This window comes from Schistocerca gregaria, chromosome X, assembly GCF_023897955.1.
Source record: "Schistocerca gregaria isolate iqSchGreg1 chromosome X, iqSchGreg1.2, whole genome shotgun sequence".
NCBI lineage: Eukaryota > Metazoa > Arthropoda > Insecta > Orthoptera > Acrididae > Schistocerca > Schistocerca gregaria.
Genome location: NC_064931.1, coordinates 533,340,402 through 533,352,444, shown reverse-complemented (window position 1 = coordinate 533,352,444; position 12,043 = coordinate 533,340,402). Strand labels below are relative to the sequence as shown.

Below are 12,043 nucleotides of genomic sequence, written 5' to 3'. Positions count from 1 at the left end.
ATCTTGGTCTATAAAAAAGTTATCTATCAATGTACTGCTGTTCTTTGTTATCCGAGTAGGAAAATCAATGACGGACCGCAATTGGGCATGAACTTCGTGAACAGCAAGTGTCATACACCTCTGCAGACCTGTGTATTGTTTGTGTTACAAAGAATCGATGTTTTCTTTGGTGTGCAAGGTAGTAGTTTTATCACTTTACAGTTTGTCACCATAGAGAGACTTGCATGGAGAATGTATGTCATGTGCTGGGAATATATTTCTTACATTGGAATAGTAACAGTGTCGCATTGTTGCGTTCTGCACGACTAATAGGTCGGAAGTCGTGCTGCTTTAGCGTTATAGGGTTTTTTAAGTGCAGAATCGTGTAGGATTAGGAATGCATGTGTTAATGTTACACGATCGTTTCTTGGTACTGACCTCCGACACTAGAAAAGTGCTTCCGAATTGATAGCGCAGTTGATTTACGTAAGATGCTTTAAAGTACATCCGTCTGGAGCTCCATCATGCATAAACCACACTTTTCTTCTTCATAACCGTCTGTTATATCACCGCAACACTGTCACAGCTACTGTACACCGATTAGGGGGGCTAACCACCTCGACATGTGTTCATCTGGAGAGATATTCGGGCATGGATGTGTGATTTTGTCCTTAGGATAATTTAGTCTAAGTAGTGTGTAAGCCTAGGGACTGATGACCTTAGCAGTTAAGTCCCAAAAGATTTCACACACATTTGAAAATTTTTTTTGATGAGATATTATGCACTTGTGTGGGTGCTGTGAGTAAGATTGGTGCGGAACAGTGTCCGCTGAACTGCAGTTTTGGGCTCAGATCATCCTGTTCCTTCACGAGACGTGGAATGTGGCGCTCTACTACTGATTAGCTGCAAATTAAATGGGCGACAGTGCTTCAGGGAGCGTTGGTCGAAGACAATGCGAGGTGATATTTCAATCTCTAAGTGTATCCTGAAATCTGATAATGTTCTGTGACTCCCATCCGCATAGGAAAAGATGGGCGATCGTAATCGTAAATGACGCACTGTGATCTAAGTGCTAGAAATATGTAGATCGCTGTCTGATATACTTTGGTGTATATGTTAGAGAATTAATCAATGAAGGGACATACTGCACAGTCCTCTATCTACATTCGCAATGGTCCTCGCAAAGTAGAAGAGGGGCGGCTTAGCAATGATACAGAAGTTGGGAAGCATGCTGCCGTGTCATTGGTCGGCGTTGAGAAGCTAGTAAAATTGCTAAAATAGATCGCACTATCAACTGTGATGCTTATTACAATACATCGACGGTGTCTTTGCCATCCCAACTGTCTACTGGTATGCTGTAGATCACTACACAATGACTGACATCACTTGTTTGGGATGGAGAAAGAGTCTTGGCGGAGAGGCAACACTTTCCAGAGATGGCTAGCACTGAAACAATGATCGCGTACATGACGGCAATATGAGCGATCAATCGAAACGGAACATCGATACATTTGCTGCCTCACTGTGAAAGATGAGTTTAAATGTAGAGGTCATCAATCAGAAAGAAAATGTTTTTACTTGCTATTTACTCAGCGGGGTCTGGGAACTATGACTATAAATAAAAGTTTAGAGTTTTAACTGATTGATATATTCTGTAAAAGTTCAGACGCACAAAATATAATATATTCCTAATAATAATGCCTCTATCGGAAACAGCACTATTAACATCGGAGGGGACCTCTACGAGAAGTTCCAAGTGAAATGGTCTAACGCGCTGACTTCTAATCATCCAAAGTTCATTGCTCGTCATAAATGCATAAAATAATCTCGCCACTTGCCACGCTGTTTAGTCAACTTTACGAGCGGCGCACAAACAGTTACTTCCGTGATATCTAAGCGATCCTGGGAGGTGTTCAGTCCTCGCTAATTCACTTCCTACTTTTACCGAAAACGACTTCAAGTCTTGAGCTCTGGCGTCATTCGAGGCATTATGCACGCAGACGTTTGACTGACACGAACAGATTGGCACCTCGGTTGCTATCAACCGCCTTAAGCACAGGTACTAGCATCCAAATGACCTTTCTCGGACACGTATTGGTTAATATCTGTGTCTTTCAAAAATTTAAAATCTTCGTAATTTTTATATAAATAGAGTTAAGTTTGCTTTAGTTACTGAAAAAGTTTTAGCTCGACTGCGTTTAAGCTTTGCCAATTAGAATTTTTAGAACGGAACCGACAGTAGAACATGACCTCTGAACTACCACTAGGGTTTCTTATAACCGCAGCTGCTTACAATACAGTCTTGAAACTTTGTACATTTGTATTTTAGAATGAAGGTCATCGAGTGATGTAATTAGAACTGTTAAATATACAAATGATACTTTATCATGAATGAGCATATTTCCGTTCCAAATTTGATTTTCAGTAAATAACTTGGCAATAATAGAGGTAGCTTACTGGTGTCACATGTATAGCGTTTTTACTTGTAACTGAGGCTACATACGAATTTCCGTCTGAGTATTAGCGCCTTCAGGTTTTAATAAAAACGCCGGTTTTGACCAAAAAATATTGTTCTGATCAAGTTGAGACTCGTAAGTTTTAATTGTGACATACATTTGCACACACTGGCTGGTTTTTAGCTTCCTAGTTTTATTGTTTAGCGCCACTTTTTACTTAGGTTCGATACTCTAACATTCATTTGATCATTCTGAGACCTTCCAATGTTAACATTAACATACTGAAACATACACAGACGAAGTCTGGGAAAGATATTTTAAATTTTTGCTTCACTCTTAGATTATGGTGCAGTTCTTTGTATGTTAAGCACAGTAGCTGCATCCCAACGTGGCGCTGGTAGCAGTGAACTGGGGTATACCCCGGCACACTCCCCTCTGTACCTCGTACGATGATACAGGGCCTGTTTCGTCTCAGGTGGAATGCACGCTACAGGGCGTCTGTCCTTCAACTAACCGATTTGTAACAGTTCGTTGTGTTACTGTGGTGCAATTGCTGCTCATATTGCTGTTGCAGGTTGTAATGGTTCTTTATTTACGTGACCATTACGACACTCCAAGCTCGATACGAGTAATATCGTACTATTCTGCGAAGTAACAAACATTTTTGTGACAATATTCACATTTGGTTTTATTAATGTATAGGTACTCCGATGTATCGATATATTACAATGATATGGTTCTTGTGTGTATTCATTTCTGTGAGACTGTCTTAATCTTTGACTTACTTGTAACCGTTTTGGCGCGAATGCGCACAGAGCAGTCTTTGTTTCACTTTGCAGAAGTTAAGTTGTTATTTCGCTTTGTAAAAGAACAGTCAAGTCTTGTGTTTGGTTAAAGTGAAAATTAAGTATATGAAGATTGATACAAAACTGTTTTCTTGATTTAACAATTAAGAAGAAGTATGTGAATTTACTAGAAGTTTAATAAACATGTGGATCGTGAACACCAAGTCAAAAATTATTTCTACTGTACTATTGTTCTGATCTGGGATTGTTTGATCATTAAGAATTTCCTGAAAAACGCATTTGTTAGTGTTGTGGTTGGCAGGAGAGCCAACCCGTATACCTAAAGGAGGCCGAAATGCACGCGTTTTAGCTCACGCAGGCTGGCGTGAGGTCTGGAACATGACAAGGGAATTAGAATTGAGAAAAACAGACGTAGCTGGTGGAATACTTTAATCCATTAATGGAGAACGTCGCTCTTTATGGTAAATGATTCACAATATCAAGAGTACGGATACTGGCGCCTTGCTAGGGTGTAGCAAATAACGTAGCTGAATGCTATGCTAACTATCGTCTCGGCAAATGAGAGCGTAGAAGTCAGTGAACCATCGCTAGCAAAGCCGGCTGTACCACTGGGGCGAGTGCTAGGAAGTCTCTAGACCTGCAGTGTGGCGGCGCTCGGTCTGCAATCACTGATAGTGGTGACAAGCGGGTCCGACGTATACTTCTGGACCGCGGCCGATTTAAAGGCTACCACCTAGCAAGTGTGGTGTCTGGCGGTGACACCACATTCCTCCCCCGCAAATATGCGAACGGTTATGGCATAAGGCTTCCGCCCGCTGTGGGGAGGACCCCATGTTGACGTATGCGACGAGGTGGGTAGCCTAACAGGCGAGGCTGTGCCACCCGCACCCTGCCATTCGGACCGCGGGGAGCTAGGAAACGCCTGAAAACCTGCTCCAGGGTGCGCGCCAACATGCGGTGTATGCGCCCGTAGAGAGACAGGAGGGGCCGAAGGGTCGACCTCCATCGGGCCGGGGCACCCGACGGGCGAAGACGGTCCGGAGCGGGCAAGAGTTCCCTGTCGGAGTACAACTGGTCACGGGAAGCGATCGGCGGCGCGTGACCCAGGGAGGCGCCCGGCGGTTGCAGCGACGCGTCCACTGCGGGCGTCGCCAGCGGGAGAACAGGCGGTGGCGGCGGCGCGTCGCCATGGGGCAAAATGGAAGGCAGCGTCGGTAACACCTGGGGCTGAGGCGAGCCAGTAGATGGGTCCCCAGGGCGCTGACCAGACGGCACCGTCGCTGAAAGCAGATGGCGAGCGGCTGATCCCGTGCGACGACAGAGGCGCAGCTGATTGAGATGCCGACGCACCTCACCAGAGGCCCCCAAAACCAGATACATAGCGCGGCCGAGGCAGCGAAGTATGCGCCCTACGAGCCAACGCCGTGAACCTCGATAGTGGCGATAGTAGACAACGTCGCCTGGAGCAAAAGCAGGTGTCTGCCGCTGTACAGGAACCTGATGCGGCGGATGTAGCAAAGACAAGGTTCGATGATGTCCGTGGAGCAACTCAGCCGGCGAGCGACCATCTCGGGGCTGAGAGCGATACAAGGACAAAAAGAGCAATAACTTGTCCTCCAGAGAATGCGACTCTCAACTTCAACATCTGTGACTTGAAAGTCTTGACCAATCGTTCAGCGGCACCGTTTGACTGTGGCGAAAACGGCGCGGACGTCAGATGTTGAATACCATTGTCCTTGCAGAATGACAAATTCTGCCGACATGAATTGTGGGCCATTGTCGGAAACAATAGTCTGTGGAAGACCTTCAATGCAAAAGATAGCGGATAACGCTTGGATGGTGGCAGATGACGTGGAAGACATCCGGACAACAAAAGGAAAATTACTGAATGAATCTACCACAACCAACCATCGAGCATTCCAGAACGGACCAGCAAAATCTATGAGTAAGCGTTGTCAATGGGAAGTGGCTTTTGGCCATGCAAAGAATTTCCGCGGTGGTTCTGATTGTTGTTCGGCACACACCATGCAAGAAGAGCACATATTCGTAATCGCGGCATCGATTCCGAACCAGGTACAGTGCTGACGAGTAAGTTGTTTCGTTCTCACTATACCCCAATGTCCTTCGTGGAGAAGCTGTAAGACAGGACTAACGAACATGGTAGCACGACCCTGGACTGATTATCAGAACGCAACAGCAAAACACCACGTCGTACAAAAAGTCCTTGTGAGCAAAAAATCGGCGAACCAACGGGTCCCCGATCCGTGACTTTGACAAGGGCCATTGCGTAGCAACAAAACGCAGAACGGGAGCAAGGACAGGGTCGGCAGCTGTGGCTGCAGCTACACGACGAAAATCAATGGGAAACGATTCGACCACGTCATCGGTTTCCGGATCAATGAACATGCAAGCAAGTTCGGAGGAATCGAATGCCCTATCCTCAGCAACAGGCAAGCGGGACAACGCATCGGCGTTTCCGTGCTTAGCAGTGGACCGATACAAGATATCGTAGCGGTACTGCGAGAGGAAAATAGACCAGCGAATGAATTTCTGCGCTGTACACGGAGGTACAGGCTTGGTCGGATGAAAAAGCGATGTCAAAGGTTTGGGGTCTGATTATGGTAAAGTGACGACCATACAAGAAATCATGGAACTTTCTAACACCAAATACGAGAGCCAATGCTTCTTTCTCGATCTGTGAATAATTTCTTTGCGCAGACGAGAGCAATTTGGACGCAAAGGCAATAGGGCGATTGTGCGATCCATCTTTGTGCGCAAGCACAGCTCCGATCTCGAAATCTGATGCATCTACCATCAACAAAAGGGGCTTCTGGGGATCGAATGGCGTAAGGCGAGTATTGGAAAGCATCGCCGGTTTCAACTGGCGAAAGGCGCGTTCGCATTCCGTCGTCCAGACGAACGGAACACCTTTACGGCGTAACCGATGAAGCGGAGCTGAAATCGAAGAGGCATTCGGCACATAGCGGTGGTAATAATTTATTTTTCCCAGCACACTCTGTAGCTGCTTCAAATTCTGTGGCGACGGCAAGTCTTCTATGGCACGAAGGTACGTGGGACTGGGATGTATGCCTTGGGCATTGAGTACATGTCCCAAGTATGGTAAGTCCCGAGCAAAAAACACATTTGTCCTTCCGCAAGGGAAGACCATTTTGTCGCAAGACCTGAAATAATGTTCGGAGATTGGCCAAATGTTCTTCCGTCTTTCCGGAGATCACAACATCGTCCAGATAACTTGCTGCAGTAGGGACCGACGCACAAACAGTTTGTAGATATTGCTAAAACAATGTAGGGGCGGATGCACACCCGAATGGCAGTCGTTTGAATCGATACAAACTAAGATGCGTGTTAGCCACCAAAACGCACTGGGATTCTTCGTCCACCGGTATTTGCAAGTACGCATCTGCGAGGTCCAACTTCGAAAAATATGTACCCGGGCACAGTTTGTCAAGATCTTCCGGGCGGGGTAAAGGAAAAGTTGCAATCACTAGTTGTGGATTCACTGTTGCCTTGAAGTCCACACAAAGTCTCAACTTTCCGGAAGGTTTTGGCAAAATTACTAAGGGTGGTGCCCAGAGAGAAGCCTGCACACGTTCAATTACACCTTGTGATTCCAAATCGTGTAATGTTTTTGCGACCTCATCACGGAATGCGTGGGGAACATTGTGCGCTCTGAAAAATTTGTTGCGCGTTTACTTTCAGTTCCAAATGTGATTCATAGTTCTTAGAGCATCCGAGGCCCGGTGCAAAAAATGTCTGCAAATTCTTCACATAGACGAGAAACACTGTCTGAAGGCACAGTCTGGTTCAGTGATACGACCTGATTTACTATAGACAAGTTAAACAACTGAAATGAATCGAAAAGGGATATTTTGACCGGAATAGCTACTTAACTGATCATTTGAAGCACGCAACGTAGGTGTGCTCAGCAGTTTGCAAGTGTCTTGATTGATCAGTGAAACTGCAGCTCCGGTATCGAGCTGGAATGGTATCACTTTGCCGTTAATGTCCAAGTCTACAAAAAGTTTATTGTCCTGCTGACGACAAGAGCGACTGTCTCGTGCAACGTGAACTGACACTGGTACATTATCACTTGCGACTGGACGGGAGTTCCGGCGATGTTGACGAACACTATTTTTGGGACGAACACAGTCACTGTTAGAGACAGTGGCACTGGGCGGAGTGGAATGAACTACATGAATTTCCATGGGCGAAGTTCCGCGAGCCTGAGTATCCTCGGTTCGATTCCGATTCCGGCTCGTAGAAAAGTGCCTGGAACGGGTTTGAGCGTCCGATCGAAGCTTTTTCTGGCAAACACTCTGAACATGTCCTTTTTTATTACAATAAAAGCAAATAGCTTGGCGTGACGGGCAATTCTCACGCGAATGTTTAGTAGCACACCGCGGGCATGATGTTGATCACTGCATGTGCTCGCCAGCGCGACACATGGCTGAGAGCCTGGCGGCAGCGGCGCTGCCGGGCGCGAGGGCTGTTTACTGCTCCGTGCAGCTCGCCCGGCGGGCCGGTGAACCTGACACTGCTAGCGAAGTTTCAAATGAGTCCTGTGCAAAGTCAAGTGTGTCCTGCCGATCCAATATGTCCACTTGAAGGGAAGGATTTACTAGTTTCAAAATCTGTTCCCTTATACGAACATTAGAAACGTTCTGTCCAATTGCATCACGTACCATAGTATCTGAATAAGGGAGTCCACACTGACACTCAAAAGCACAACCCCTAGTAAGGCCTTGGAAGGTTGCAGCCCACTCCCGATTAGTCTGACCTGCCGTACGTTTTGTACGAAAGAAGGTATACCGTTTGGCAACTACATTGACTGATTCTTTGAAATATGCATCTAATGTAGACAAAATTTCTTCGTAGGACAGTTGCTACGTCGCGTCGGGGAAATAATTTGACTATCACACGGTACGTTTGTACCCCTACTGAGGACAACAAAAAGGGCTGCCGCTCGTTACCTTGAATTCTGTAGGCGGCGAGATGGAATCCAAATTCGCGTGACCACTCCGTCCAGCTTTCCAGTGCAGCATCAAAAGGTCGAAAAGTGGGTGCAACAGCGTGTTGTGGCTGCGTTTGCGGTGAAGCGGCTGCTGCCGCACCGTCTTGCATCACACGTTGGCCCTGGATGAGCTGTCCAAGGGCATCCAGTAAGGCCTGCGTCTGCGGATTCTGTAAGCGATAAAATTCGGACAGTACATCTGGAGATTGTGGGGAAGCCTTTACACAAATCAGGGCAATATCGATACGAACGCGGTTTTGCCTCGTCGCCAATGTTGTGGTTGGCAGGAGAGCCAACCCGTATACCTAAAGGAGGCCGAAATGCACGCGTTTTAGCTCACGCAGGCTGGCGTGAGGTCTGGAACATGACAAGGGAATTAGAATTGAGAAAAACAGACGTAGCTGGTGGAATACTTAACTTTAATCCATTAATGGAGAACGTCGCTCTTTATGGTAAATGATTCACAATATCAAGAGTACGGATACTGGCGCCTTGCTAGGGTGTAGCAAATAACGTAGTTGAAGGCTACGCTAACTATCGTCTCGGCAAATGAGAGCGTAGAAGTCAGTGAACCATCGCTAGCAAAGTCGGTTGTACAACTGGGGCGAGTGCTAGGAAGTCTCTCTAGACCTGCCGTGTGGCGGCGCTCGGTCTGCAATCACTGATAGTGGCGACACGCGGGTCCGACGTATACTACCGGACCGCGGTCGATTTAAAGGCTACCACCTAGCAAGTGTGGTGTCTGGCGGTGACACCACAGTTAGGTCTTCAAATATTGCTAAAATACAGATCTGGACCTTCTAGCAGTCAAAGTGGAATCACCCTAGAATCAACAAGATGAGCCATAACAACTTCGACGAAATCTACGTGGGAATCCATTCAAGATAAGTGCCAAAATTAATGACTTTTTTACAGTGACTTCATTATTTCCATTCTGACGATACCATCCACAGTCAATAACTTCGTTGTTGCCCGTTAAAGCGAACTTACGCTGCGTGAGCAACATTATTAATCTGATTTCTAACGTACTTTGCAAGTGGTGGTATTGTTAGAAGGTGCAGTATGATGCTCCAGAGCCATACCACGAACACGATGATCTTCCCTCTCGGCAATGCTGCGTGGCCATCAGGAGCCCGATCTTCTTGCTCCGTACATTCTCGTGACCATCGCTGCTAGCAGTCATATACACTCCTGGAAATGGAAAAAAGAACACATGGACACCGGTGTGTCAGACCCACCATACTTGCTCCGGACACTGCGAGAGGGCTGTACAAGCAATGATCACACGCACGGCACAGCGGACACACCACGAACCGCGGTGTTCGCCGTCGAATGGCGCTAGCTGCGCAGCATTTGTGCACCGCCGCCGTCAGTGTCAGCCAGTTTGCGTGGCATACGGAGCTCCATCGCAGTCTTTAACACTGGTAGCATGCCGCGACAGCGTGGATGTGAACAGTATGTGCAGTTGACGGACTTTGAGCGAGGGCGTATAGTGGGCATGCGGGAGGCCGGGTGGACGTACCGCCGAATTGCTCAACACGTGGGGTGTGAGGTCTCCACAGTACATCGATGTTGTCGCCAGTGGTCTGCGGAAGGTGCACGTGCCCGTAGACCTGGGACCGGACCGCAGCGACGCACGGATGCACGCCAAGACCGTAGGATCCTACGCAGTGCCGTAGGAGACCGCACCGCCACTTCCCAGCAAATTAGGGACACTGTTGCTCCTGGGGTATCGGCGAGGACCATTCGCAACCGTCTCCATGAAGCTGGGCTACGGTCCCGCACACCGTTAGGCCGTCTTCCGCTCACGCCCCAACATCGTGCAGCCCGCCTCCAGTGGTGTCACGACAGGCGTGAATGGAGGGACAAAAGGAGACGTGTCGTCTTCAGCGGATAGAGTCGCTTCTGCCTTGGTGCCAATGATGGTCGTATGCGTGTTTGGCGCCGTGCAGGTGAGCGCCACAATCAGGACTTCATACGACCGAGGCACACAGGGCCAACATCCGGCATCATGGTGTGGGGAGCGATCTCCTACACTGGCCGTACACCTCTGGTGATCGTCGAGGGGACACTGAATAGTGCACGGTACATCCAAACCGTCATCGAACCCATCGTTCTACCATTCCTAGACCGGCAAGGGAACTTGCTGTTCCAACAGGACAATGCACGTTCGCATGTATCCCGTGCCACCCAACGTGCTCTAGAAGGTGTAAGTCAACTACCCTGGCCAGCAAGATCTCCGGATCTGTCCCCCATTGAGCATGTTTGGGACTGGATTAAGCGTCGTCTCACGCGGTCTGCACGTCCAGCACGAACGCTGGTCCAACTGAGGCGCCAGGTGGAAATGGCGTGCAAGTCGTTTCACAGGACTACATCCAGCATCTCTACGATCGTCTCCATGGGAGAATAGCAGCCTGCATTGCTGCGAAAGGTGGATATTCACTGTACTAGTGCCGACATTGTGCATGCTCTGTTGCCTGTGTCTATGTGCCTGTGGTTCTGTCTGTGTGATCATGTGATGTATCTGACCCCAGGAGTGTGTCAATAAAGTTTCCCCTTCCTGGGACAATGAATTCACGGTGTTCTTATTTCAATTTCCAGGAGTGTACATTGGCTACATTCCTGCCAAGTCTTCGTACAATATCGCAGAAGGAACATCCACTTCTAGTAGCCCTGTTACACGACCTCGTTCAAACTCAGTGAGTTTGTCGGCTTAAAGGCCAGTCTCAAAGGTCACTAACGCTCACGACCATTACAGCGTGTATTTAGAGCAAGCCTGATTTGCATCCTCACCGTGGCTTTTCTAGTGCCACACTTATGCGACTTGCATAAAACTTGACTATACATCATCTCTCAGATATAGATACGTGCCTATGTTGCACAACTCCTTCTTGGCGTTGCGATTATTTTTCCGTCAGTGTATCTAGCCGTAACGTTGCAAAGCGATATGAAAGGGAACGAGAACGTAAGGACAGGGAGCAGTATGTCGTCCTGAACGGTGTGACTTCAACAGAAACAAGCGTAACTTCGGGTGTGCCCCAGGGCAGCGTACTAGGTCCGCTGCTTTTTACGATTTACATAAACGATCTGGTTGGTGGTACTGACAGCGGCATTAGACTGTTTGCCGATGATGCTGTAGTCTACATGAAAGTAGTATCACACGATAGTTGTGAACAAATCAATGTGGATTTGCATGAAATAAATGCGTGGTGTAATGCCTGGCAGTTATCTTTCAATATTAGTAAGTGTAAGGTACTGCGTATAACAAGGCTAAAATCCCCATTAATGTACGAGTACAAAATAAATGCCCAGTCTCTGGAAGCGGTAACATCCGTCAAGTATCTGGGTGTGACTATTCGAAGTGATCTCAAATGTAATGATCAGATTACACAAGTAACGGTAAAGGCGAACTGTAGATTGCGGTTTATTGGTATAATCCTGAAGCGATGCGTCCTTCGACAAAGGATATAGCTTACAATACGTTAGTTCGTCCAGTCTTAGAAGATTGTTCATCTGTATGGGACCCTTACCAGTTGGGTCTGATTCAAGAGATTGAGAAGGTCAAAAGTAGAGCGGCAAAATTCGTGACTGGTACGTTTAGCCATCGCGAGAGCGTTACAAATCTCATAGAAAGTCTGAAGTGGGACACACTTGCAGATAGACGGTGCGCTAAACAGAAGGGGCTGCTCACTAAATTCCGAAATCCGATCTTCGTCGAGGATATAGAGCATATGTTATTACCACCATTGTCCCTCCACTTGCTGGACGGT

At 47.5% G+C, this 12,043-nt stretch overlaps 1 protein-coding gene across 1 annotated transcript; it reads right to left on the bottom strand.

The window, feature by feature from the left end:
- Positions 1-3,653: 3,653 nt before the first annotated feature.
- On the bottom strand, positions 3,654-8,859 carry LOC126298443 (uncharacterized). Its single transcript, XM_049989772.1, has 2 exons — positions 8,233-8,859; positions 3,654-4,521 (listed from the first exon to the last, which is right to left on the bottom strand). Exons 1-2 carry the CDS (start codon positions 8,381-8,383, stop codon positions 4,034-4,036), a joined length of 639 nt encoding a protein of 212 aa, XP_049845729.1. The 5' UTR covers positions 8,384-8,859; the 3' UTR covers positions 3,654-4,033.
- Positions 8,860-12,043: the final 3,184 nt, after the last annotated feature.

Bases quoted from the DNA above. Each gene is read 5' to 3' on its own strand.
- LOC126298443 (XM_049989772.1), bottom strand. From the start codon at position 8,383: ATGCAAGACGGTGCGGCAGCAGCCGCTTCACCGCAAACGCAGCCACAA. The intron at 4,522-8,232 runs GTAACGAGCGGC...ATCTGCTTTCAG, and splicing joins CGCCGCCTACAGAATTCAAG to CGACGGTGCCGTCTGGTCAG.